This window comes from Sciurus vulgaris (assembly GCF_902686455.1).
Source record: "Sciurus vulgaris genome assembly, chromosome: 16".
In the NCBI taxonomy this organism is placed as follows: domain Eukaryota; kingdom Metazoa; phylum Chordata; class Mammalia; order Rodentia; family Sciuridae; genus Sciurus; species Sciurus vulgaris.
In genome coordinates, this window is record NC_136477.1 from 26164205 (window position 1) to 26190514 (window position 26310).

General features: G+C 43.0%; 2 protein-coding genes and 1 long non-coding RNA gene across 10 annotated transcripts; 1 reads left to right on the plus strand and 2 right to left on the minus strand.

Moving 5' to 3' along the window:
• Positions 1–4099: 4099 nt before the first annotated feature.
• Positions 4100–8738, minus strand: RPSA (ribosomal protein SA). The gene is made up of 7 exons (XM_079116012.1): positions 8689–8738; positions 7452–7617; positions 6484–6602; positions 5511–5756; positions 4816–4944; positions 4535–4700; positions 4100–4291 (listed from the first exon to the last, which is right to left on the minus strand). The coding sequence occupies exons 2-7, from the start codon at positions 7582–7584 to the stop codon at positions 4197–4199; spliced, it is 888 nt and encodes a 295-aa protein (XP_078972138.1). The 5' UTR covers positions 7585–7617; positions 8689–8738; the 3' UTR covers positions 4100–4196.
• A 121-nt stretch (positions 8739–8859) lies between these two features.
• LOC306647025 lies at positions 8860–12854 on the plus strand. Of its 4 annotated transcripts, none has more exons than XR_013760029.1 (3): positions 8860–9106; positions 9643–9777; positions 12356–12854. It is a non-coding gene; the product is annotated as an uncharacterized lncRNA (long non-coding RNA). The 4 variants fall into 4 exon arrangements; XR_013760030.1 differs by having other exon boundaries at positions 9651–9777; XR_013760031.1 differs by having other exon boundaries at positions 9682–9777.
• Positions 12100–25941, minus strand: SLC25A38 (solute carrier family 25 member 38). 5 transcript variants are annotated; one of them, XM_079116010.1, is made up of 8 exons: positions 25533–25936; positions 21460–21602; positions 19254–19375; positions 18586–18670; positions 15968–16147; positions 15546–15714; positions 13820–13986; positions 12100–12859 (listed from the first exon to the last, which is right to left on the minus strand). In XM_079116010.1, exons 2-8 carry the CDS (start codon positions 21496–21498, stop codon positions 12737–12739), a joined length of 885 nt encoding a protein of 294 aa, XP_078972136.1. In that variant the 5' UTR covers positions 21499–21602; positions 25533–25936; the 3' UTR covers positions 12100–12736. The 5 variants fall into 5 exon arrangements, with proteins under 5 accessions (XP_078972136.1, XP_078972135.1, XP_078972134.1 ...); XM_079116009.1 differs by lacking the exon at positions 25533–25936 and adding an exon at positions 20933–21005 and having other exon boundaries at positions 21460–21582; XM_079116008.1 differs by lacking the exon at positions 21460–21602.
• Between the last annotated feature and the right edge of the window lie 369 nt (positions 25942–26310).

The following is a 26310-nucleotide window of genomic DNA, read 5'->3' on the forward strand; positions in this document are numbered from 1 at the left end:
ACTATCCTTGTACATATGAGAGTATGGATAGGAAACATATTTGTTTCCTCATTTGAGATGATTGGCATTGCGTGCCAATCACCTGGATTAAGATGATTTTTATTAAATTGCCTCAATCTACTTCTGATTGCTCAACCACCAGAGTCTATCTATATACAGAGTTTAGCTCTCTTGCTTGAGGTGGACTGAGATTTATAAGCAGTAAAAGATAGGAAATTTGCCTAGTGACTGTTCTAGGGGATAGTTTCCCTCCAGGAACTACTTGCTCTTGTTCTCCCCCACTATCTTCCAGCAGTCCTTTTTAATATATTTCTCAGAGTTTTTAGTGGTTATCCATGGGACACTATGTCTGATGGCAGATTTTAGCAGGATAATAGCAGATTATGCATTGAATATTGCTTGCAGAATGGACCTTGATGTCACCATGATCAACTTTCCAGTTCATGGAGAACCACTTTCTGACCAGTCAAACCTTGCAGTCTCTTCCTGAATATTCAAATCAAAAGCTGGTAAAATCTGTTAGCAAAGTTTTAAGAAAGATGAATATATAAAATTTCATGACTGGTCCCTAAATTAGAGACCATACGTGCAAAGCAATATTGCTCTTTAGGAGATTAATGTGAATTCTAGCAATGCTGTCATTGCTCAAAACATGCTTGGAAAACTCCTCACTGGAAATGTGCTCTGGAGCCAGCTTAGAAATTATGAGAACTTTGCATCATTCCTACAGGCAATTTACATTTTTAATCTCAAATGGTGTTAATGCTGTTTGGTTACCCTTTAATCACCTTCATTTGACAAATACCTGTCTGTCTCTTCAAATTACAAAAAAGGTCCTGGAGGATGGGGAAGGTTTCTAGATCCATCAGATCCCCTGTTCCAAGGACACAGTGCAGGACATGTGAATGGTTTTCAGCATATATTGTTGAATAGACACATTACAAAAGTTTAGTAAGAGTTTACCTTACTTTTCTCTCGTTTTTTTTTTTTTTGTTTTGTTTTGTTTTGTTTTGTTTTTTAGTAAAGATGGCAGGCTGTGGCTTATTGTAATTATGTATAGATTATTGCTTGCAGAAGGGACCTTAGTGCCCCTTATATCAGGAAATGTTTTCTGACAAGTCTTACAGACTCTTCTGAATATGCAAATCTAAACAGGTCAGCAATTGCTCTTTACCAAATTGAAATGCAAATAAACAATACAGAAATTCTATTTTTCACTGATCAGATTAGCAAGCACTCATAATTATTATGATTATTGATAAGTTGAAAACTATTTATTTGCTACTAAAAATGCAGTTCAGAGGCAGGCATGGTGGTGTATGCCTATAATCCCAATTACTCAGGAGGCTGAGGCAGGAAGATCAAAATTTTGAGGCCAGCCTGGGCAACTTAGTTAGACCCAAAGCAACTTAGTGAGACCCTGTCTCCAAATAAAAAATAAAGAGGTCCGGGGAGGTAGCTCAGTGATAGAGCACCCCTGGGTTCCCAGGACCACAAAAAACAAACAAACAAAAAACACTATTCAGAAAAATTCTGTTTTCTACAAATGACTTAAAATGTTTGCCTTGTGATTCAGCTAGACACAAGGATGATCGTGATAGCCATGTTTATAATAGTAGAAATTTTATAAAATATTAAAATAGCAAAAATATAAAAACTATTTTATAGCTTCTTACTATCTTACTACATAGGTAAAATCTATCAATAGTAATAAAATCCATACCTGGGAGAATGCTTATTGTAAATTCTAAGAGGATAAGCTAGTTGGCTGTGGTATATATGTTACTCTTATCCAATTGCATTGCCTAATAAAGTTCATGCTATGATTTAAGTGACAATAGGAATTTCCTATTATTTATTCTTCAGTAACAAACTTCTAAAGCTAAATTGATTATTTTTTTCTCTCATAAACATAGTTTGACCAGTACATGGAGGTGATACATCCATGTTCCTGCACAGGCCACCTGATATCCTTGGTGCCGGGCCATGCGTGGTTCACCCACCACTCACCAGCAGTATACCCAGACAGACATTAGGTAGGGAGTGCACTGCATTCTCAAAGCACCATGTTGAGTCTGTGGCTTCAGAGGAGGGGACATGGCTCCCTGTCAAACATGTCATATGCCTTTGAGTTACGTGCAAGAGTGGGTACTTTGAATCTGGTTGGGAATCTCAGAAATTTACCTCTTCAACTCTTTATTGAAGGCTGTCAGACTTAATCGCTTTGTTTACTCAAAGTACTCACTAGAGCCCAAATGCCAGGTTCTGTAGTAGGCCAATTTTAATGAGGATGCCTTCATATCTGGGATGTATTAGGAAAATCTATTTATTGCCCAGTCCTTAGGAAAGGCAGAATCCCTAAGGAAATGAGGAAAGCAGGGGAAGGGAAGAAATGGAAACTACAGAGCTCTGGGCGTAGAAGACAAAACCCCCAAGTTTATCAACAGCAGTGAGCTGTGATGGAAGCAAGTGAAATCTTAAGGGGTACCATATTCACAGCATGCTGGTTTTCCAAATAAAGTGTAGTATGCCAGACCTTGGCAATGGCTGCTTAGGAGTCCACAGCAGTCCCTGGAAAGACTCAAGGTTGCTATACCAAAGCAGGAAGTTGGCAGTCCTAAGTTGCTGAGAATACCCACACACTCCTTCAGCAGTGCTTATTCGGTTGCCGCACCATCAGGTGAGCACCAAGTCAAATTTGAGTTGTCCAGCATGAGAACAAGTCAAGCGTGATGTGGTGGCTCACTCCCGTGACTCCAGCAACTTGGGAGGCTGAGGCAGGATCCAGAGTTTGAAATCAACCTGGCAACTTTGTGAGTCTCAAAATTTAAAGCCAGGAATATAGTTCAATGGTAGAGCTCCAATTCCTGGTACAAGGGGGTGGGGAGGAATGGCTGTTTAACTAGTTGGCTTGAAGGCACTGGCTCTGCAGCTATGGAGCAGTTGCTTGATCCTAGAACAGTGAATTGAGCCTAGTCCCACTTTGCCATGGGTAGACAGTAGGCATAGGCCGCTGGTGATAAAGGGAGAGCCCGAGACCCAGGGAAAACTAAACTCAGCTGAAAGTGTATCTCTGAGTAACTCCACCTAGATCTCCTCGTTTCCTCCATGCCAAACATGACTGTCCCCATTTTAAGACTTTAGGGAAAAAGTTGCTATTTGTGAGTCAGAGGCAAAGGGCAAGAGGAATGCAAGGTCTCTAGCAGGATACTAGGTGGCTGTGGGACATAGGGCTAGAGAGGAGCTTGGAACTGTATCAGCACTTGCCACATGGGGTCTCATCTGTGATAGGGTGTTTTCCATCCGTAGGAAACACTGGGGTTTTCTTAACTTGCTCGCTCACTGGTCAGCCACCTCCAACCATAATTTGCTGATAATGAGCTTCATATCCCTCACTGGTCAGAGCTCTTGGCACTCCCTCCAGAAGACCCTTCCTGCAGGACTTCTATACCTGCCTCTGCTTACCATCATCCTGATTCTTTGACTGGTAATGTTATTTATAGTTCCATGAATCAAGTGTGAGTGCCCTTCATACTTAAGACCCCTAGCCAGGCACACAGCAGATTGATTTGCTATGTATAGCCAGCTTAATGCTGCTTGATGCTCACACAGAGGCCAAGTTCTCTCACTGCCTCCACATCATAAGGGGTCCTGGGAATGTGGTCACATGGACATGTACTATAATAAATTCCCCAAAAGGACCAGATATGAATATAAAAATGCATAAACAACAGCATGATACAAATATCCCCACCACAGCCTGTAAGCAAACTGATGAGGTTAAAGACAATGTATCTCAATGTTGGGAAGGTCATGGTCCCTTCTGGGATTCCAGCAGTAAGAATATACCCCAATTTGCCCAACACAGGACAGGTCTGCAGATGCCACAAGTCACTAGTGCACAGGCTGCACAACTGGTAAACAGCAAGGCAGCCAATGAAAACCAATTTACTCTCTTGGCTCTCAAACATTTACTAATACAAATGATAATGGAAGTCCATTCTCAGAACTCAAGAAAACTCCCAGCAAAAGGCAGTGTTCCTTAACCAGTGGCCTTTTAGAAGTAAAACTGATATCAAGAGAATCCCAGGCATTTCAATCTGGAATTAAATTGAAATAGACAAAACTTTAAGAAACTGGTATTTATTTTCCGTAACCTTATTTCCATTTTGCTTAATAAGTTTCTGCAGAACAGCCTAAGACCACTCCGTGGTTGTTCCTACCCACTCAGTAGCCTGAGCAGTGGGAGCTGCAGACCAGTCTTCAGTGGCCGGCTGGGCACTCCAGTCTTCTGTTAAGTAAACAACAAAAAGTGTCATTAGCTCTGTCCCCAAAGTACTACTGTCTCCACCCCACCTAAAAACCTTATTTCAGTTACACATGGCTTTCTTTCACATAATATACCAAAGACTAAGGCCAACATATTCCAAAAACACTTAGAATTCAACTGCAAAGTTATTTGTAGATATAGCACACTGGAATTAAAACCCTCTTAATGCTAGATTAAAACTTAAAAAGTTCTGTTGATACATACCAGTAGGGAACTGCTGGATAGGCACAGAGGGCACCTGCACACCTTCAGACCAGTCTGCAACCTCAGGTTGAGTAGCAGTGAACTCAGGAGCTGGAGCAGTCCATTCACCCTGAAATTCCTCCTTGGTCACAGCTTTTTCAGCGGCAGCCTGCTCTTCCTTTTCAATCTGGTTGTAATATACATATTAAAGTTTAGAAGAACTGACAAATTTAGTTCCCAAGAAGCACACACCAACGTGCCCCATTTGCTTATGTAACAAGCCTTTTGTGGAAGAAGTTTACCTCTTCAGGATCTCTGTAAAAGTAGAGATCAGGCATGACCTCCCATGGGTGTTCACGGGAAATGGTGCCACGCATGCGCAGAACTTCTCGGGCCAGCATCCACCACATCAGACCCACAGAATGAGCTCCCTGCAAGTATGTTAGGTTATTAAGTTAATATCTCTTCACCCCCAAATGGCAAGCAATTCCCTGTTCCCTTTACCTGACCCACACCACTTAGATCCCAAAAGAAGTCTTATGTCTTAGTTTAATAGTGCTACAATTATGTTAACAAAGGGTTCTCAACTTTCATGACACAACCAAAAAACTCCTCCTTGGAAAACTGTAATGTAAAACCAGGGTTCTGAGACCAGTTTATGAGTGGATCAATGTGAAGCACATGCAATTTCCTGTTTAGACTCTTAAAGCAGTAATACAGAGAAAGGCAGGAGAAAACAGGCTACTTCTCAAATATCATCTCTCAAAGCAGTTATACATTAACATTACACTTGTAGCAAGGATTACTATCAAACTCCACTCACAGAGTCAGAATGGAGTGTTAGCGAAAAACTTGCCCCTCATGTAGCACACTACCTACACTTGAGAGTTCATCAGCCAATCAATGGCCTCAACTCCAAGCTCTAACAATGTGCACAGGAACATCCAATTCTTTTCTATAGTATTCATCTAGAAACTCTAGATCATGAAATTGTTACCTTATTGTTGCATGGAATGGCAATGTCCACATAGCGCAGAGGAGAGTCTGTGTTACACAGAGCAATGGTAGGCAGATTGACATAAGATGCTTCTGTAAGAGGCTGGTGGTCAGCCCTGGGATCAGTAACCACCAGAAGACGTGGCTCCCGGAAGGCTGCCTGGATCTGGTTAGTGAAGGTTCCAGGAGTGAAGCGGCCAGCAATAGGAGTGGCTCCAGTGGCAGCAGCAAACTTCAGCACAGCCCGCTTTAAGATTTAAAGAACAGTTAGCATTAAGTACTCTAGGGATGGTTTCATAGGAACACCACATGCCAGCAGTCAGTTCTACAGTCACATGAATCAGCCCACCTAGTTGGAAGCTTCAAAATAGCCTTTCCTTAAAAATGAAATAAAGCATCACCCTTACTCCTGGGGGCTACAGAACTATACTGCCTGGTTTCAAATACCTAGTAGGTCACATTGTCAGTGACTTGGGTAAGGTATTCATGTGCCTTTATGTTCTTCACAGGGCTGGCTATGAGAAATGCCAACACCTAACACAGAATAGTTTGGCATCTAATAAACATTTCTGAGATCTTACCCTCCCTTTCTTTTCCCCCTCCAGAGACTATTTTCTGCATCCCTTCAAATAGGAAGATTTGATTACTTTCTGCTATATCCAAAATAGTTAGAACTACGGAACCAGTGTAGATATGCTTAATAAATTTTCGCTGAAACAAGCAATAAGCACTTAGCAATAATTAAAACATTAGAAACTACCGTAATATCAATATTGAAATGGGAAATTATAATTTATGTAATTTGCAAATCTGTCAAAATTTGGAGTGCATATAAAGAACTTTCAGAAATAATCATTTTCTCAACAGAAACAAAATTGTTTTATGAAACATCTTCCAGATGACATTATCACCTAATTTTCTAAATAACCCAAATGTGTCTTATTTCTGTAAAAACAAAGCACTCTTCCACACACCTGGCCAGTATTCCTAGAGGATATGACACTGACATCGGCAGGGTTTTCGATGGCAACAATGGCACGAGCTGCCAGCAGAAGCTTCTCCCAGGTTCTCTTCAGATTTATGATGTATATTCCTAGATGAGAACATTATTTTTTGTTGGGCTTTTTTTGTAATAGGGATTAAATCTACAGCCTGGAGTACACTAAGTGTGCACTTCACCAGAGCTACACCCCCTCCAGATGGAATTTTAAAAAATACTTGACCTACTGTGCAAATGGGACATTCTTTAATAAGTCTAAGTCTATGTGGCAGTGAGTACTATCAACTCCAGTCACAGAGATAAACTCTACTGGTGTTAGCGAAAATCCTGCCATTGATGTAGCACACTTCCGACACTCAGAAGTTCACTGGCCAAGACTGGCTTTCACCCTGAGCTTTAATAGTGTGCACAAGCAATGTCCATCTTTTCCTTTCTCTTCTCTTGTAGAAACCCTAAATCAGGACCCCTGGGCTCCTCTAAGTTCTTACCACTTCCTGGCCCTCTAGCCACTCTTCCTTTTCTATCAGCATTGATGCCATATTCTTTCTGCAACTCCTCTGTAGCACTCCACTCTCAGGCTTAAATCTTAAGTGTCTCCACCTCAATCTTTAAGTGCCTTTGTCAACTTAGTGCCTTCCACATGGTTATCACAACTTATCTTTCCTCCTCTATACTTCTAGCCCTACTTTCCTCTTAGAATTCAGTTCAATAAACTTTTGTCAGTACCTATAAGTAGAAAGCACTATAGGAAATAAGGTATTCATCTTAACATTTCACATCTTTTCAAGTCCCCAAACCTAACAATTATCATACTCTTTCCCCCTAGAGATCAGAAATCTTTTCTCCCAACCACCACCAAAACCCTTAGTACTACCCATGAGAAGGCAGAGTCGAAACTTATACTTACAGCTAAAATAACAAAAAATTAAAGCAGTAACTGACCATCACTTTTCCTTTTGTAGATATACTGTTCCATCTGGAAATCAAGGTTGGTGCCACCTAAGTGGGTTCCTGCTGCAAGGAATTTGAGGACATCCTCTTCCTTCATTTGCAGGACATCAAGGGCTCCGGACATTGTGACAGTTTCCCTTTAAGTTACGATGGGAATCTGAAAGAGTGAACAATCTATTAGTCTAGTTCCAGTTAAGTGTTAGAGAGTTGCATTCTATCTACTCCGTGGTAAGCCAACTTCAAGTTTAAATGCAACCAGACTTCACCTTCTTCAATGTCAGATACTGAGCTTACAAGGTAGTGAAGGCTCAAGACAAGAGAACACAAACGGACGTTATGTCACATTAAGAGTTGCAGCAAATTTAATAATTTTTTCTTTGGCACGGTGACTGAACCCAGAAGCGCTTACCACTGAGTTACATCCCGTCTTTTTTACAAACATGCAGAACCTCACTAAATTACTGAGGCTAATCTTAAACTTGCGATTCTCATGGTGATCACAAGCGTGAGCCACCACACCCGGGACATCAAATCTTGTAGAAAAACGTTCAGTGGATCTCAAAATACCAAGGAAATATAACTTAATAAGACAGCTAACTAAACTATCCTCAAAGCACACAAGAACTAAAATTATGGGGCCACCATTTTTTTTTTGTTTTGTTTTGTTTTTGCGGTGCTGGGGATCGAACCCAGGGCCTTCTGCTTGTGAGGTAAGCACTCTACCAGCTGAGCTATATCCCCAGCCCTGGAGCCTCCATGTTTAAGGATAAGCCAAGTTTAAGCCAAAAGACTATAACCCAGGGTCTCGGAATTTACTTCCTCAGGTCGTCACTGGTTTCCGAAATCCTTGCTAACAACTTCAAGTCCTGACTGCAAGGCGCGAAGAGAAAACCCGACCAGCTAAGTGGCTGGCGTAGATCGCCGCCTGGGTCTCGATTAACTGCCGCGTTGGGGCGCGAAGAGATACAGCGAGGAACCACTGCGGTTTCTCAGGGCCCAGTCCACTCACGCTACGGCCCGCACCTCGGCCCCGGCGCAACCTCCGCACGCTCCCGGACCCGGCAGGCCGAAGCCTGGCCACGTGTGGACCTCCGGTCTCAGGCAGAGCGCGCCCAGAGTGCGGCCCAGGCCCCACCGGCCTTCATCCTAGTTTTCGCGCCCTTCTTCTGCGTAGGCAGCTGGTTCTGGCGACCTTGGGAGGCGCGAGGAACCCGCAAAAGAAACTCACCAAGAACAACGCCGTATGGACCCCTCCCTGGGTAGCGCGGAAAGGACAGGCGGCCGGAAATGACGTCCTTATATAGTCCATCACCAGCCAATGGCAAAGAAAATCGAGCGGAGGGAGGGCGGGGCGGAGCGTCGCGGCGCCGGGACGGCTCTTCCAGCTCCGGAAGGCGGTCTCCCAGCGCAGGCGCAGAGCCTCTATTCCGAAGCGCTGGGTGCACCTTCGGGTTTATCAGTGCTGAGCTGAGGTCCTGTGCGCTTTACTACAATTAATTCCTGTCCAGAACGCGGGCTAGACGGCCGAGACGTGCGTGACCATCTTACCGAGCCGCGGGTGAACTTGGGCCGTTTCGTTGCCAGAGCTGCACCTGTCTTACTGTAATGCAGGAATGTGTGTGCAACACGGCAAGCCTAAATGTTAGGTAAACAAAACCTGAGGAAATATGTACCCGCATGTAATTCAGGTTTTAAATGTTCAGTTGAGGAAAGGTTTCCCGAAAAAATGAAAATAGAAAGGACAAGACTGTACACGTGAGCTTGTTAGCTTTGGTAGGAAAAAAAATCGCAATATCCACCTATGAGCGGTTAACAAAGATTTATTCCGTCCAATACAATTCCATCATGCAGCCACTGAAAAATAAGGAAACTATGTTCTATAAAATGAAAAATAATTTATAGGATAAGGACGATTATGAAAAGATCTTTAAGTACTGTTACTAAAAGATGTCCATAAAGAAATAGCAAAATTGTTAATTATACAACAGATGTTAACCCTAGTTGCACTTAGAATCATTTGGAGAGCTTTTAAATGTATCATGCCCAACCTCAGATTAAACATTTTTTTACAAATAACTCCCAGATAATTCTAATGTGAAGCCAAGCTGAGAACCGCATCTTATGTAAGGGGGGTGACCCCCCCCCCCCCCCATTTTCTAGTATTTTAATTTTTTTCTATGAGGGACACAGGTTGTTTTCAACCTGAAACAAAACAATACAGGGCAATGGGCAGTGTTCCCAAAGCCAGATGGAACTCAATAGCCACTTCATTTCTGAGCTTCAATCCCATGAGACTGTGAGAAGGAAGAAAAAGTGAGTTATCCTTGGGGCTTGGGATGTGTTCTAGGGCCACTTGCCACTAGAACAGGATTTTTAGCAAATTTCAGTCTTATTTCAATGTTTGGAGACAATTTCCCCCCCCCCCAAGAAACCCCCAAAACAAAACAAAAAACAAACAAACAAACAAACAAAAAAACACCACCCAAGAGCTTCAGTGACTGAAATTCACCAGTCAGGCTTAAGGCAGCCAAATCTACATGGGGAAGTTCATACTTGAGACTCATCACTTCCCCCCTTCCCCCAGGGGTCTCACCTACAGGTTCCCTGGCCTCAAGATATGGGTCAGGAGACTTAAAGAGGTCCTGAGAACAGAACATCCTGCCATGTCCAAGTTTAGGAGATAGCAACTCTGTCTAACCTGCCTTCCTTTCTTTCAAGTCCTAAGTGCACAGCCAGCACAAGGGCTCAACATGGAGATCACCACACTGGTGGGATTTGGGTGCCACTATGAAGTTAGGAACTGCTTTATGCTCTCCCATAGTTCTACCCAAATTATTATTTTAAATAGGTCATTTTAATCTAAAACCTCAAGTATAAGCTTATTGTAAAATTATAAATCAGTAAGTAAACTTGTGTGTGTCATGGGATGAATCATGCCCCTCAAAGACATGTTGGAGTTCTATAGTACTTGTGGATGTGAACTTAGTTGGAAATCGGGTCTGTGTGTAATGAAGTTAAAATGAGGTCCTGAGTTAGGGTGACTGGAGTCCTCAAGAGAGAAATTTGGACATGGAGAGACATACACAGAGGAGGAAACATAGTGAAGAGGTGGGGGATCAGAGTGATACATGTGTAAACCTAGGAACGCCAAGGATTACCAGAAATTGCCAGGAAAAACAGACAAGGAATGGTTCTTGAGAACCTTCAGAGAGCATGACTCTGCCGAGCCACTGATTTCAGACTTCTCGTCTCCACAGCTGAAAGAATTTCTGTTGTTATGGTGATCCAGGTTATGGTTAATTTGTTGATACACCCTATGAAACTAATACAATATTCTAGAAACATTTACCCACTCAACCCTCACTACTGCCCTAGGAGGTAGGAAATATTAACTATTCCTATTTACTAGGCACAATTCAATATGTCTAAGTAAATGAAATGCAGTCTTTCTACCTGTGCTACGTGGATCAGAACCCAGGTTAACCACAAGAAGACCACACAACTCCCTTCTGTTCCTTGGATAAAGCAATTGCTCTCTCCTAAATTTGAAAGAAAATACTTAGATAGCCCCTGTAGAAGGGCTATCACACAATGTGAAGGTGATATAGAGAAATGAACCCTTATACACTGCTGCTGGGAATGTAAAGTGGTGCAGCCAATTGGAAAACAGTTTTTGAAAACTTCTCAAAGTATTAAACAGTTATCATGTGGTCTAGCAATTCCACTCTTAAGTATATGCTCAAGAAAAATGAAAAAATACATCAAAACACTTGTACATGAATATTCATGGTTGCATTATTTACAACAGCTTCAAAGTGAAATTAACCCAAATATTCATCCATTCATGAATGGATAAATAAAGCCCAGTTGGCTGGCTGTGTCCTAGGGTTGTATATGTGTGAACTCAACCAACCTGTGATTAAAAATTATAAAATGAACAAAAACCCCTATATTAGAATATATAGATTATTTTCTTGTCATTATAGGTTGATACATTACAATGCAGTGTATCAACTATTTGCAAGAGATTTACATTATATTTGATGAGTAATTTAGAGACGATTTAAAATATAAGGGAAGATTATGTAGGTTATATGCAAATATTACGCCATTCTATGTAAGGAAGTTGAGCATCCATGGGAGGGCCTGCACAAAATCTCCACGTATGCTGTACATCAACCGTACATGCATACTATAGAATATTATTTGGCCATAAAAAAGAATAAAGAATCAAACATGACACACCATGAATTAACCTCAAAAACATATGCTAAGTGGAAAGAAGCTAAATACAACAGACTTCACTATGTATTATTATATGAAGTGCTCAGAAAAGGCAGATTTATAGACAAAGTAGATGAATGGTGGATTAGGGCTAGAAATGAATAATTATGAATGGGTATGAGAGATCTTAAGGGAATGAAAATGTTCTAAAACTGATTTATGGTGATGGCTATATCAGTAATGCTACTAAAAATCACTGCATTGTATACTTGAAATAGATGAATTGTATAATATGTAATTTTTTTTAAAAAATTGTTTTTGTGACCTACAAAAGTTGACAGCTACCCTAGAACAAATTTGTTATTTTTAAACAGAATGATAAATACATTATTTAAATTTTCCAAACAGCTTTCAGTGATAAAGTGTATTACTTTATTAATCCACACTTTAGTTGTGGAAAAAAGTCAGAACATCTTAGAGTTGAAACAGTGCAGGTGCCAACACCAAAAATTTTTCTTTGGACATTTAGAGACTAGGAAGTTACAGTGCCATTCTCCAGAGTCTCTGAGAAGTTGATTAGGAACCAAGTAAATGACACCTTTTTTTTTTCCACATGGCATCACTTCAGATAGTCTTCACCTGGTGACAGTGATCTCTCTTCTCAGATCCAGTGTTCCCTAGGTAGAGCTCCTCAGACATGGCAGGAGGTGTACAGCTTCCCTGGATTGTGACTCCTTGCCTCAGCACATGCCCAAGGAGCTGTGGTGTGCAGGTGACTGAAGTAGAGCCACCAGCAGGATTCTCTCTGGAAATGCCTGTCAAGTAGTTTGCAGGGTATGCAAACCTGTCCCAACTTCCCAGTGTGCTCTGGGTATTGGTGACTCCTCTTCTGGGAGATCTGAAGCCTCCAGTCAGGTCTTTCCTTGAATCAGGGACTGAAGGCAATGACATTTGTTCCTGGTTTTTCATCAGACTCCAGATACTGAGATGAAGCAGCGCTTGACGGGAACCAAGCAGGATGACAGATTCCACCCTTTCCTGGTCTTCTCTTGTCAGGACTTCAGACCCATCTTGGCCATCATCTCTTCATAGACTGTCCACGCCATTGCTGCCATCAGAGTTCTGCGGAGGGTCCGGGGGACACTGCCTTGAAAGAAGCCACGCAACCCATGGTCCTATGATGAAAATAAAAGTCAAAACTCCAGAAACAAAGTGGCAATATAATTAACTATCCATCTGGCACCAGAGAGTCTCTACCTTACCCTATTTTTGAGTCTTAGTTTCTAAACTATATGCCATGTCTATGAATAATGTGTCCAAGAAGATAACTAATGAACTGTAAAAAATGTTTTTTTGACCAGGTGTGGTGGTGCACACCTGTAATTCCAGCAATTCAGGAGACTGAGGCAGAAGGATAGAAATTCAAGGCTAGCCTCCACAACTCGGCAAGACCTTGTCCCAAAACGAAAAATGAAAAGGGCTGAAAAATGAAAAGCTCAGTATGGAACAACTCTGGGTTTAATCCCTAATACTAGAAAAAAAAAATTATTTTGCATAGTTGCTAGGCTTTAACTTTAGGCCTGCTCTATCTAAGAGAATTACCTACAAATCTTTTTTGGGGGGGGCCGGGGCAGGGGAGGTGCAGGCATACTATGTATGACTCTTTTCTGACTATATTTTGACCTTCATTCTTAGAGTTCTGAGACCAACCAGATGTCCTGATTCACAGGTCTGGGTTATAGTTCAACATTCTGCATGTTGATGCACAAGGGATTATAATGTAAGTGCCTCTTCCCTCAAAAAAAACATAAGCTTTGGCGGTTCTCAACCTTGGCAACACATTGGAATTACTGGGAACCTTTAAACAAAACTTTTCTGATTCTTCTTTACTCTCTGTGCTGGAGTTGAGCCCAGAGCATGCTAAGCACATGCTCCACCACTGAGCTATGCCCCAATCCCTTAAAAAAATAGTACTGATACTGCCCTCCCACCAGAATGCTGATATTATGGACCTAGATTTTAACTTGGGAATGGAGATTTCTAGAAGCTTCTCAAATGAGTGAAGGACAAGAACTACTCCTTTAGAGAGAGATCATTACCAACTACAAGAAACTGTACTCATTCTGTGGTCTTACTTTGAAAATGATAGTTACTGCTTGGCCTATCCACTGAAACTTCACTGGGGAGAGCTGCATGTGGGTCTTGATAACATCTGCAGGTTGAGTTACCAGGGATGCCAGAATACCAGCAAATATCCCACAGCTGAAATTTATAACAGGAACAAAGGCTGCATCCAACTGGTCTGAAAGAGAACAAACGTAACATGGAGTTACAAATCTCATATTTATCAGACAAAGCTCAATGCAAGTTGTCCCTTCATTCTTCCCAAAAGTCAGAAAGATGTGAACTCAGGTTTAAGAATTAAAGATTTTAAAGGTGCAACTAATATCCAAATGATAAAATTATCCCTAAGGGGTCAAACACACTGTCATGTGTCTCCTGATATAAAAACTGTTATCACATCTTTGGTCCACTTGATAGAGATGAATAACTAAATCTAATCACTGAAATACATTATATAAACCCCAATTCAGGTGTACCAACTGGCCCATAATCTTGGAAATAAAAATTACTACAAAGTACACTACTGGAATGATTAGAGAAATCAGAATATGGACTACATATTGAAGAATTTTACCTGTGTTAAACTTCCTGAATTTGATAAAATAGATGGTTACATGAGGGCCTGTTCTCGTTCTTAGGCAATACACACTAAAATATTTAAGGGTAAGGGGGTGTCATGTTTGCAGCTTACTCTCAGTTGTTTTAAAGATTTATACATTGTCCTATTCTTGTGGCCTTTTTCATAAGTTTAACATTATTTCTAAATACTAAATTTTTAAAAATTTTAAGATGAGTTGAGAATTACAAATACACTTTCAGGAACCATAGATGTAGCTCAGTGACAGCATGCATGCACAAGGTCCTGGGTTCAATCCCTGGCACAAACAAACAAAAAAATCACTTCTATGCTTCTTTATTGCTTTAAATTTCTGCTGAAAAATAAAGCTGTGACCTGCAGGGTCACCCCTCCTGGGACAGCTAATCTCCCAAAGTACTCCACCTGCAGCTGATCACCAGTTCCAATGGCAGGCATTCCAGTTTCCCTAATTAGCCACAGACCCTTTATTGAATGCAGGCTCATTCTACAGAATGGGTTTCTAGCAACAGCTTGCTCTGTTTGGGTGGATGTTTACCACTCACAGATTTTGCTCATGTCTAGTCCAACATAAGCTTACTGGTGGGGTGGGCCTAACTGAAACCTGAGCTTTGGCAGCTTTACCTCTATCCAAAAGGCGGGCTCAAAACAACATTAACTAGGAACACGGCAAGGGTGAAAATAATATTTTTTTCTCAAACTTCTAACCCACCAGTGTTTCCCAAACTGGAATCACATTAAGTGCTTCTAGAAAGATACAGACTCACAGGTTGTACCCAAAAGCTTCTCATCTAGGAGGACTTGGATGGGACCCAGGAATTTTATGATCAAGTTTGGGATGTACTATTACAGAACCTCTGCAAAACACATTAATCCTCACCCACTCTACCCCATCTGCCAAATTATAGTAGGATCAGTACACTTTGATTGAGGAGGATATAAACTCCAAAGGCAGTGGCCTAGTCTGTCATATCCACCTTTGCATCCCAGCACCCAGCCCAAAATTAGACATAATCTTAGTATGGCTCAGTTCCTAAAACTGCTAAGAATAATAAACATAACAGCAAAAGAATAACAAATAAAAGAGGAAGAACTCAATGTCTCAGGGGTACCTCTTTTCCACCATCTTCCTTTACCCTTACCATGGAGCACTAGGCTTTTGGTCTGGCTGTAAAACAGCAGGTAAATTCCTGAAAAGGGTGCATCACGAAGGAGAGTCGCTGTCAGGCCGCTGAACAGGCCTCGGCGTCCCTCACTGCGGTAGATGCTTCTCAGGGCTGAGTAGATGCTCTCATAGCCGTATTTCCCACTCTACAAAGGGAGCACAGATCCAGTGACTGATATGGAGGTCTTGCATTGGAGCAGTGACCCCGGCTGACTTTTCAGGTTATGCAGTGTCACCAAGGCACTATGGGCTGTAGCTCACATATGGCTTGGCCTGCCTACACAAATGAGTTCTCTGACCACATCCAACTATAAGTCAGGAGTTGACACTAGTGGTCACTACCCAACAACCCAATGGCTCTGTGTACCAACCCTGAAGTCCTAAAGCAGTCAAACTCACCTCATAACGTGTCTTGATCACTGTGATAGGTGACATGCAAACCCCTGCAACAGAGCGAGAGCCCATGCCCAGCATGATCGACTCCAGGGCAGTAGGGGGATGGCCTCGCAAGAAATACTGCTTCAAACAGTAGAGGGTGCCAAAGTAGATTCCAACTCCAGGGACACATCTCACGATGGACTGCAGAAAAGGTCAGAGGGAGGAACGATGAAATCGAAGACCCAACACCATTAGATACTGTCTTAGCTGGGTTTTCCCAAAAGACCCCAAGGTGATTTACATGCAGGTAGTTTATTGAAGGTACAGAGAGAAGAACAATAGGGAGTGGGGGAAGAAAGACAAGAGAGAAGGCAGCCAAAAAAAAGGCAGCCTTTTTTTACTACAAAAGCAGGTACAGTTGTGGGCAACTTAATCCCTTTGGGCACACTCGGAATCAGTGAAGAACACACCTCTGAGTTAGTCCTCCATCTGAAGGGGGAGGTGAAGTTTAAACATCAACCCATTGTTCAGTGGTTGAGGACTGTGTGGTGGGGGTAGGCATTAAAGCCATGGCAATTCTAGCAAAGTGAGTCCTTAGGGCCAGAAAAAGCCCTTGGGGAAAGAAATACAAGTGTATTTCACTTTCCATAAAGTGATAAGGGGTGGGAATCCACTGACAGGCAGAGGGAGCGGGTCAGCTATTCTGCTGCAGAGACTGTACCACACTAACAAATCACACCCAAGGTATGCAGATGCAATATTTCTGCTGAGCCCTCAAACACAAGCTAGTGACAGTACAAGAGAAAGGCAGGAAGTGCAGTAGTCCCCTCTTATCTGTGGAGGATATGTTCCAAGACCCCAATGGATGACTGAAACAGTGGACAGTACCAAACCCTACATACAGTATGTGTTTTCCTATACTGTACATAATAACTCTGATAAAGCTTCATGCATAAATTAGGCCCATAACTAATAAAAAATACAATAATTATAACACTATAATAAAAGGTTATGTGACTGTGGTCTTTCTCTCTCTCTCCCAAAATAGCTTATACAGTACTCACCCTTTTTCTTGTGATACTAGATGACAGAGCCTACCTGGTGGGATGAAGTGAGGTGAGTGACGCTACGACCAACCTTATGACAACAGAAGGATCACAAGGAGGATCACAGAGCCACCAACCTCAAGGGCTGAATGTCAGGATAGGTGATGTCAATGGTCAGGGAGGCTTGATAGTTGAAGGACTTTTTGCCAAAATCTTTTGGAAGAACATTATGCCTGAGAGTTATGATCTCTTTAACTCATTCAAGTACTGCTCCAGAGACTGTCATCCTTTGGTGACAAGCTGGGTGACTTTAATGCTGCATTCTCTCCTAGGATCATATCCCATAATTTTGTCCTTTAATGTATGTGCAATTCAAAACACTTCAGCAAATTTTAATAATGTCCATGTTGTTGGCTCTGCTTCAGTTTCTTCCTTTTCTTCTCCCTTTGTTCGTGACTCAATAAGTGTTTCCAGTTCCTCATTTGTTAACACCTCTTCATGGTCTTCATTCAATATGTTCTTCTACTTCACCAAGCACGTCCTTCCATGATTTATGCCATGGGGCCTTTTACACTTTTATGAATATAGATCCTATTGGGCATCTTCTTACAGGGAAGCTTGGCTTCATCAAATTGAAGACTTGCTTTCTCTTTAATGAACTTCTTCAACTTTGCCAGAAATGTGGCAGTGACTTCATCAGCAGATACAGCCTCTCCATTAAGTCTTACATTTTTCATTCCAAACTTATTTCTGAATCCATGTAACCATCCCTTACTTGCAGTAAATGCTTTGCTGTCATTCATCACAGGGGACCCCATGCTGAAGTCTCCCTATAGGCTCAGCGCTTTCTGGTGCAACATACTGTTGTCAATTAGAACCTGTTTTTTGTTCATATATTCCACCCACAAATGTAATGCCTTTTCAATCCACACTAAGTACTTGTCACATACTGGGTCTGTAACTTTGCAGTTTGAAGTACAATAGCAAAACTAGAATGAATTTCTTTTTCCTTCTTCACAATTTCACAGATAGAAGATTCACTTTTGCCAAAGCTCTTAGCAATCTCTGTATACACTGTTTTTTCTTTCCTTATTAACTCAAGAACTTTTACCTTTTCACTTAAAGGAAGCACTTTACAGCTTCTCTTTGGCATATTCCAATTGCTAGCATCACTGCTCTTGCTCTTTGGGGTCATTATTAAGCACAATAAGGTTACTTAAACATAAGCACCGATTCACCAACAGTCTGATTACTGACACAGCTATTAAGTGACTAATAGGTGGTGGCGTACACAAGTGTGGATATGCTGGACAAAGGGATGATTCACCTCTAGGGCTGGACAGTGAAGGACTGTGAGATTTCATAAAACCACTCAGAACAGTGCACAATTTAAAAATTTATCATGTCTGAAATTTGATATTTTTGAACTGGGATTGACTGCAGGTAACTGAAACCACAGAATGTGAAACCACAGATAAGGTGGGACCCACTGTACTCCCACTGCTTCCTAAGGAGCTGGAGAGGTACATGAGCAAATGACTGGTTATCAAAGAAAAGTGCTGCAAGAGAACCCAGACCCAGAAGGGAGCTTACAGGGGACATCCCTTTCCAAAGGCCCAAAAGACTCTCTGTGCGAACCACCTTCAAGAATACAGCCAACATCCCAACACGCTTGGACCTGAAGGCAGACAAAATGAAGACAGGAAAAGTCACATAGATCACTTCCTCATAAAAAAATTCTCCACCCAAAGACTTCTTTGTATTTACTCTTCCCTATAACACTTAGGAATTCCTACACTGCATCTTAGAATTACTCTTGACTTCCCATGTTTTTGTGGTTTGACAAATATGTTTATCTGCCCATTCACATTGGAATGGAATAACATTTTATATACACTTTATATACTTCCCATGGTGCTGAGCTCCACAGAGGAGCACAAAAGAGACACAACCGATGTTATTTCCAGAAAACCACCCACTATCAAGTAGTACATTTATGACATCATGAGCTAGCACAATAAAATGCAAATGTCACTGAGGCAGATCCTCTACCTCAGGAAGGACCCCACTTAATGAACAAGGAACATCAAATATAAAAAATATATTCACTGAAAACATTATACATAAAACACAGAAGTTGGGCATGGCTTATGCCTCTTTGAGCATCCATCAGAATGGAAGTTGATTTAACTGGAAAGATGATCCAGTGTCTGAGAAATTGAACCCAGTTCCTCAGTGAAATGTGGAACAGCAGGCCCTACCCATGGTCTGAGGGCTGGAGAGTCTGCAGGCGTGTTTTAAGAAGATCCAGGGGCTGGAAAAGGAGGGTAGAACAGGTCCCACTGATGGAGCCACACAGGAAGGCCTTGATCACTGGATGTAACTGCAGGATAAGAGAGCATTGTGTCAGCAGCTCCACCTATCAAGTCATACACCTTTCTCTACAGCTGGACCAGTGGCTTCTTCTAGAAGTGTCTTTCAAAAACTCACCTGCTGGTGCCTCATCTTTATATATTAGATAAGATGGAAATTAATAATACTGGAACGTTGCTGAGGATATTGTGCCCCTATAAGAGCTAGCTCCCTGGTCTTAGTGTTGCTAATAATTTTGCTCCTTGAGCAAAAAGTCTGAGCAACATGTCTACTTCCATGCCACTGACCAAACTTACCATACTTTGTCCCACTCAAAAAATTACTGGTATCTCTTTGTCTTTGGAAAAGCAAACTCAACTGAGTATAGGGTTTTAACTCTATTTGGTTTCCAGGCTCCCTTGGCTGGAACATATAGATATTTATAAGATCACAACATATAGATATTTATAAGATCAGGTCAAAAATAAATGAAGCCTTAATCTTAGCCATGATGTATGAGAAGTTGCACTTTTGGTGTAATCTATGAACTTCATTTAGAACTCTCCCTTTCTCCTATCCACCCATCTCACTGGGACCTACAGGGATCACAGACAGCTCTACAGACCAGTATCCACTCCTGGGTTTGTTGTCTCTCCCTCAACCCTGGCACTGTCACACATGCTGGCTTATCTATAGGCACCATCCGGAGGAATTTGAAGACTGAATGTATCTACCTCAAGCACACTGCAGAGCCTCAGCTCCCAGCACTGGTGCGACAGTGACAACATGTGTCCTCTTTCCAGGCCCCCAGAACCCAGAAGCACAAATGATAATGAAAAGGACTTTTTTAAAAAGTCTTCTTTTCCAAGGAAGACACTTGGCAAATTTCATCTTAAAAAAACCCTTCTCCCTCATTAAGTAGCACTTGTATTACTGTAGCCCTAAAATATTAAGATAAATGTAGTTTGCCATTATACATATCACATAATCACCTACAGGAAATGAAATGTCTAGTAAGTAGTACTCGTTTCACAGAAAAGACAGATCATCACAAAATATATATATAAACACAAAAGAAAGATCATCCCAAGTGCCACCATGAGCAAGTTATGACTGCAGTGACTTAGCAGACCATTGGGAAGGACTAAATAAATTCAGAAATTAAAGACTGGAGTTTACAACCATGTTCCAATAGCCCTGAAGTGGCAGCAGGTGTTTTGATAAGACAATAGGTAAAATCAAACAAAGGTGTACATTTTTTTTTTTTTTTTTTTTTTTTTTGGTACCAGGGATTAAACCCAGGAGCACTTAACCACTCAGCCACATCCCCAGTCCATTTTTTATATTTTATTTAGAGACAGGGTCTTACTGAGTTGCTTAGGGCCTCACTAAGTTGCTGAGGCTGGCTTTGAACTTGCAATCCTTCTGCCTTAGCCTCCAGAGCTGCTGGGATTACAGGCTGTACCACCTCACCTGGCAAAGGTGCACATTTTGACAGGTCTATATGAGCCCAACTCCCTCTTGCCCAGAGATGCCCTGCTTTTCTGCTAACCAATATTCCAAGAAGATCTGTGTTTCTCAGCCTCACCTGAGACTCTGCAGAATCAGGCAGTGCTGCTGCTTCACAAACTGGGCCTCTGCCTTCCATTGGCTTCTCTCTTCTGCTTGGAAACATGCTCCAAAGCTGTCTTTCCAGCCTGATGTTACATCATCTTCACTCACTCTTTGCCAGTCATTTCTCAGCCCCCCAGTTTGCTATCCAGCTAAATATCCTCCACTAAAGTAACTCTGAGGGCTCACTAAGGACCTGCATGCTCTTTCCTGTCCTATCCCTGTCTTTGTCTTACTTGGACTTTCTGATGCATCTGACACAGGTCCTCTCTTCTTTTCTGGCTCCCCTTCCAAGTCTCCTTTTCCTTGGCCTGCCCTTTAGATGGTGAGGCTCCTCTTATCTCCTCTGTCTGCAGCCCTCTTTGGGCAACCTCACACACATGTTAGTAACGCCCACATCTCTGGTTCAGATTACACTAACTCAACGCCTCCTCCTTCAGTCTCACAAGTCTCAAACTCAACAAATGCAAAATGGAAACTCGGTCAACAGTTCTCCACACACACCTGCCCCTCCTCCAATCCACACTGGGATACTCCAGGCATCAGTCTGGAAACCCAGAAGACGTGTAAGGCTTGTTCTGCCTGCAGCTTCACGACTGTGTCCTGCTAGCTGGGCCCTTGGTTTTCCCAGGCTGCCCCCTGTCAACCTAAATAACAGAGAAAGGCTCTTTAAAGAATAAGAAGTTATGGGGCTGGGGAGATAGCTCAGTCGGTAGAGTGCTTGCCTTGCAAGCACAAGACCCTGGGTTCGATCCCCAGCACCAAAAAAAAAAAAAAAAAAGAATAAGAAGTTTGTTAGTCACACTTGTAATCCCAGATACTCGGGAGGCTGAGGCAGGAGGATCTCAGGGCTAGCCTCGGCAACTTAGTGAGACCCTATCACAAAAATAAAATAAAATAAAAAGGGATGGGGATTTAGCTCAGTGGTAGAGTGCTTCCCTACGATGGGTGAAGATCTAGGTTCAATACCCAAAACATTTTAAAAAATAAAAAAGAAAAAGGAAATAGCTTATTCAGGAGTGAGTAGGAAATTTGCAAATCTGGGGTCTGTGTGCTATGATGGATCACAAGCCCATCAGAGGAGATTATTGCAAAGGGAATATTTTAAAAACAGAAGTCCACCATGTAAAGTGTTTTAAAACAAGAATTACAGGTCTCAGAGTTCATGGTAGGAACTACATTGGCTAACTGGCAGTACTGGCTGTTACTAGGGATTTGACCTTGACAAGTTGTGTTTAGCAAAGCTACTTGCAAGATTATGGTTAGGTCTGGCAAAGTCTCTTGTGATAGTTTTTGCTATCAGGCAAATATGTACGAGGACCCTGCTGGTTCCATTTAGTTTGGTTTGACATAAGTTATTCCGTTTTGGTGCTAACTACTCTCATACTCCCATGGATCCATCTCTTTGGCCTCCTTGACAGTCTCCAGTCTCAGGGGTGCCAAGCCACCCTCCAGGCCACTCTCAGAGTAGCACTGGGTAAGGCATTTACATATACCACCTCAAAATCTTACAACCCCAGGAGCTAGGAATTTAAATCCATTTTACAGATCAAACAGAAGCTCACAGAGGCTGTGAATGTGTCATAAGTCAGAGGCATTGAAGCCATTGGTCAAAACTCAAAATTCATGCTCTTTTCGCTATATCTCCGCTAAAGTGAAAATCTAGGATATTCAGGTTGCTCAGTTGCACACCAATGCTGACTTGAAATCCTCTTTTTTCTTTCTTTTCTTTTTTTTTTTTTTTTTTTTTTTGGCTTCAGGTATTAACACTGGCCATGGTTTCCTCCCACTTCTCTGACCTCTCTTTTAAATGAAGACTTCTTTTTCTTCCCTGGAACCATGCTTCCATGCTCCTCAACCATTCCCATGGCTTCACTTACAACCTCCTTCTGGAGATTTGGACCCACACAGTCATTTGCTCTGATGTTCCACAAGCACCTCAGGTGACATTTCCAACCATGAACCATCCCCACTCCTCACCTCCAATTTTCTCCTCCTCCAGGATGCCCCATCCCAATGAATGCACTCTCATTTATCTACCTAGTTTCCTGGCCAAAATCCCAAGCACGAGCGTTGACTTATTTGCTCCACACTTGCTCATTCACCTCTTGAACAGCTCTCAAATCTACTTTTGTATCCGTTTTGGCTCAGGACCCATCATTTCTTGCCTTCTTGACTGCCATCAACTCTTCACCTCATCTCTTTAACCTGCTAGCTAACACTCTACCCTGCAACCAGAGACATCTTTTAAAACTGAAAATCTGACCACAGTGCTTCTAGGTGCAAAACCCTTCAATGAAAAAGTTAATGTTTTATACAATTTTAAGTTATCAACTTAAAAAAAGAATAGATGTGATGAAAATACAAGTACCGATAAATGTGTTAGAAACTACAAAGTATCCCTGTGGCACATGTCTATAGTCCCAGCCTGGGCACCTTAGCAATATCCTGTCTCTAAATAAAATATAAAAAGGGCCAGGGTTGTGGCTCAGTGGTAGAACACCCGTGGGCTCAATCCTTAGTACTGAAAGAAAAAGAAAGAAACAATGTCATTAGTACTCATTGAATTAAAAAAATTTTGTAAAGTCAACACCCTTTAATTGCTCTACATTCCTCTCAGGATAAAATCTAAACTGCAGGCTGCAAAGATTTCCTGAATCACACAGCTCCTTTTTTACCATTTTTGTGTTTGCTCTCACTGTCTTTCTCAAATGCAGTTCCTCTGCCATAATGGAGGGCTGCCTTCAACTTCCTCTCACCTCAGAAAACTGAGATATTGTCTCTCTGCCCTAACTCATTTACTGCTCCCTAACTCCCCTACTTCTGGGTTCAGTGCCCTCTCCCCAGGATTCCTGTAGCAGCACCCATGCCCATTTCCTTATAACTAAGAGTCCAGGACAAGAAGACAACTCCTGTCTGTCTTCTTCATGTGCTCTCTCAAGAACGGGGCACAGTAGGTGTTCAACAATGATAAATGAATGGCTCTTGCCACCTATTAGGAAACTTGCACATGCCTATCCCTTGAGCACACATCCCCAGGATAAGATTCAGTGGATCCTGGGTGCTTCATTCCACAGAGGTTAATCTCCCTCAGCTCCCTCCAGCCCCTCTCCCTCCAGCAATTCTCTTAGGTGCTGCTTCCCCAGGGCTCCCTCAGTTATTGCACCTAATTGGTTTTAAGGTTGCAATCCTTCACCTCTGGGCCCCTGATTATAGAAATGTCTTTATTTTCACAGCACAGTAACTGGAAATATTATTGACTCAATATTTGTTGAATAAACTGACAGACCCCATAACATTTTTAATTTTATAATTTTTCAGGTCCTTGAACAGAGTAGATGTTAAATATATATCAGAAGTATAGATTAACTCTTAATAGGTAAAATAAAAACAAAAAAGCAGGTAATTGAGTGGTCTTAAGATTTTTACAGTGGTAGATAGCACATCCTTTGTGAGTGTACTTAATTCTTCTTTCTTCTTTTCCTTTCTGTCTTTGTGGTGGCCCTGCTAAATATGTACTCTACCACTGATCTGCACCTCCAGCCTTCTAATTTTTAAAAAACTGCTCAACTACTCATGGGAAATAAAATGAATAATTCTCTCTCTCTCTCTCTCTCTCTCTCTCTCTCTCTTTTTTTTTTTTTTTTTTAGGTGTGAGAGGGGTAGGGCGAGAAAATCAAAAAATAACACAAAGCTATTTGATAACAGTTTGCAAACTGATTCCACAAATAATTCTTAATGTACTAAAAACTATTCTACATCCAATTCAGATCTGGAGGCGAAGAATGGCGGGCCAGAAAAAGGTAAGCAGATTTTCCATGAAACCATGAACATGTAGCTGCTGCGGCTGCCTTTAAATTTTTTTAAAAAGAAAAATTCCTAGCCATATTCCTACCCTTAACTCAGGACCCGCCCCCAGCACAACCGCGCCCCCGCCTCTACCAATCACCAGCGAGGACTCGGAGCAATCACCCTCGGCCGTCGGCCTCGCCCCCACCAACGCCTCCGCCTCCACCAATGGCGGCTGGGCGGCCCGCCCGCGGCAGCCAGTACGGACCGCAAGGGGCGTGGCGTCGCGGCGCCCGCGAACCCGCCTGCCACAGGTGGTTTCGAGGCTGAGCCCCGCAGGTGCCAAAGCGCTGGCCCGCTGGCTTGCTGGGCCGGCTCGCTCCGGCTACTACGGCTCCCCAGCTCAGGCGCGATCCCTGGCCTTGCTATGGTTCAAAGCTCCGCCCGGCTGCCCTCCCGTCTATCACTCCAGGAACCGCCCTCGGAGCAACTTCTGATGGCGCGCACAGTGCCGGGTCCCCGCGGGCACACTCCCCGCAGGTCGCCCGGGTCGCGGCGATACGGCCGCTCTCCCCAGACGTCAACCCAGCGGTGGGGCTCTGCCAGCACATCACAGGGTGTGGGCGGCAGCTCCTCCCGTCCCCGCCCTGCGTGAATCCCACAGCCCAATTTTATCACTCCCGCCACGTCCCAACCCTGCGCGCACCTGGCGTGTGCAAAGGGTCCCCCCAGAGCCTCGAATCCACCTGAGTGGGAACCCCTTCCTTCCCTTCTCGCAGGCTCCTCACCATAAGCGTCTCCACCGTGTCTCCGACATCTTGGGGAGGCAGCAGCGCTGGGCGCACCTTCTGATTCATTGGAGAGGAAAACCGCGAGAGCTCCGGGCCGGGCGCCTCGATGGCCCCGAGGCCCGGCCCTGAAGACTGCGGAGGGCGATGAGACGACGCGGTAGCCAGGCAACGCGTCGGGGTCTCTGGAAAAAGGCGCTCCGAGCTCCCAGCGCCAGGTCGGCCTGTGCGTCCCAGTTACGTCCACGCCGGGACCTTGCGCGGAAGCTACTAGCGGTTCTTCATTAGCTCCGCAGGCTCGGTGGCTCAGCTCTCCAGCCTACCTCGCCCATCCCGCCCCGCCCAAGTCTGCAGCGCTGGAGGGGCTTGGTCCTATGTGTACCGGGGAAGAGAAAGCCAAGGGAACCAGATGAAAGGGCACGATTTCGCTTCCGGGTGCGTCGCTGGGTCACGCGCCTGGTGAGCGTGTCTTTAGTGCCACCTGGTGGAAGCGCCCAGAACTACCGGGTTCGTCTTTAGTGCCGCCTGGTGGAAGCCCCCAGAACTACCGGGTCCGTTGTTCTCTGCCCGGGCTTGTTGAAGGAGAGGGAGAGGGAGAGGGAGAGAGAAAGTAAGATGAACCCAGGGGCGCTCTTACAGTGAACTACACCCCATTCCCCTCCCTTTTAAAAAACTAACATGTCATTTGCTTTCTGGCTTAGATTCAGGTCACGTGATGCTTTCCCATTCCAGAGATCGTAGACAACCTCTATACAATTATAAATGTGAACATATGAAC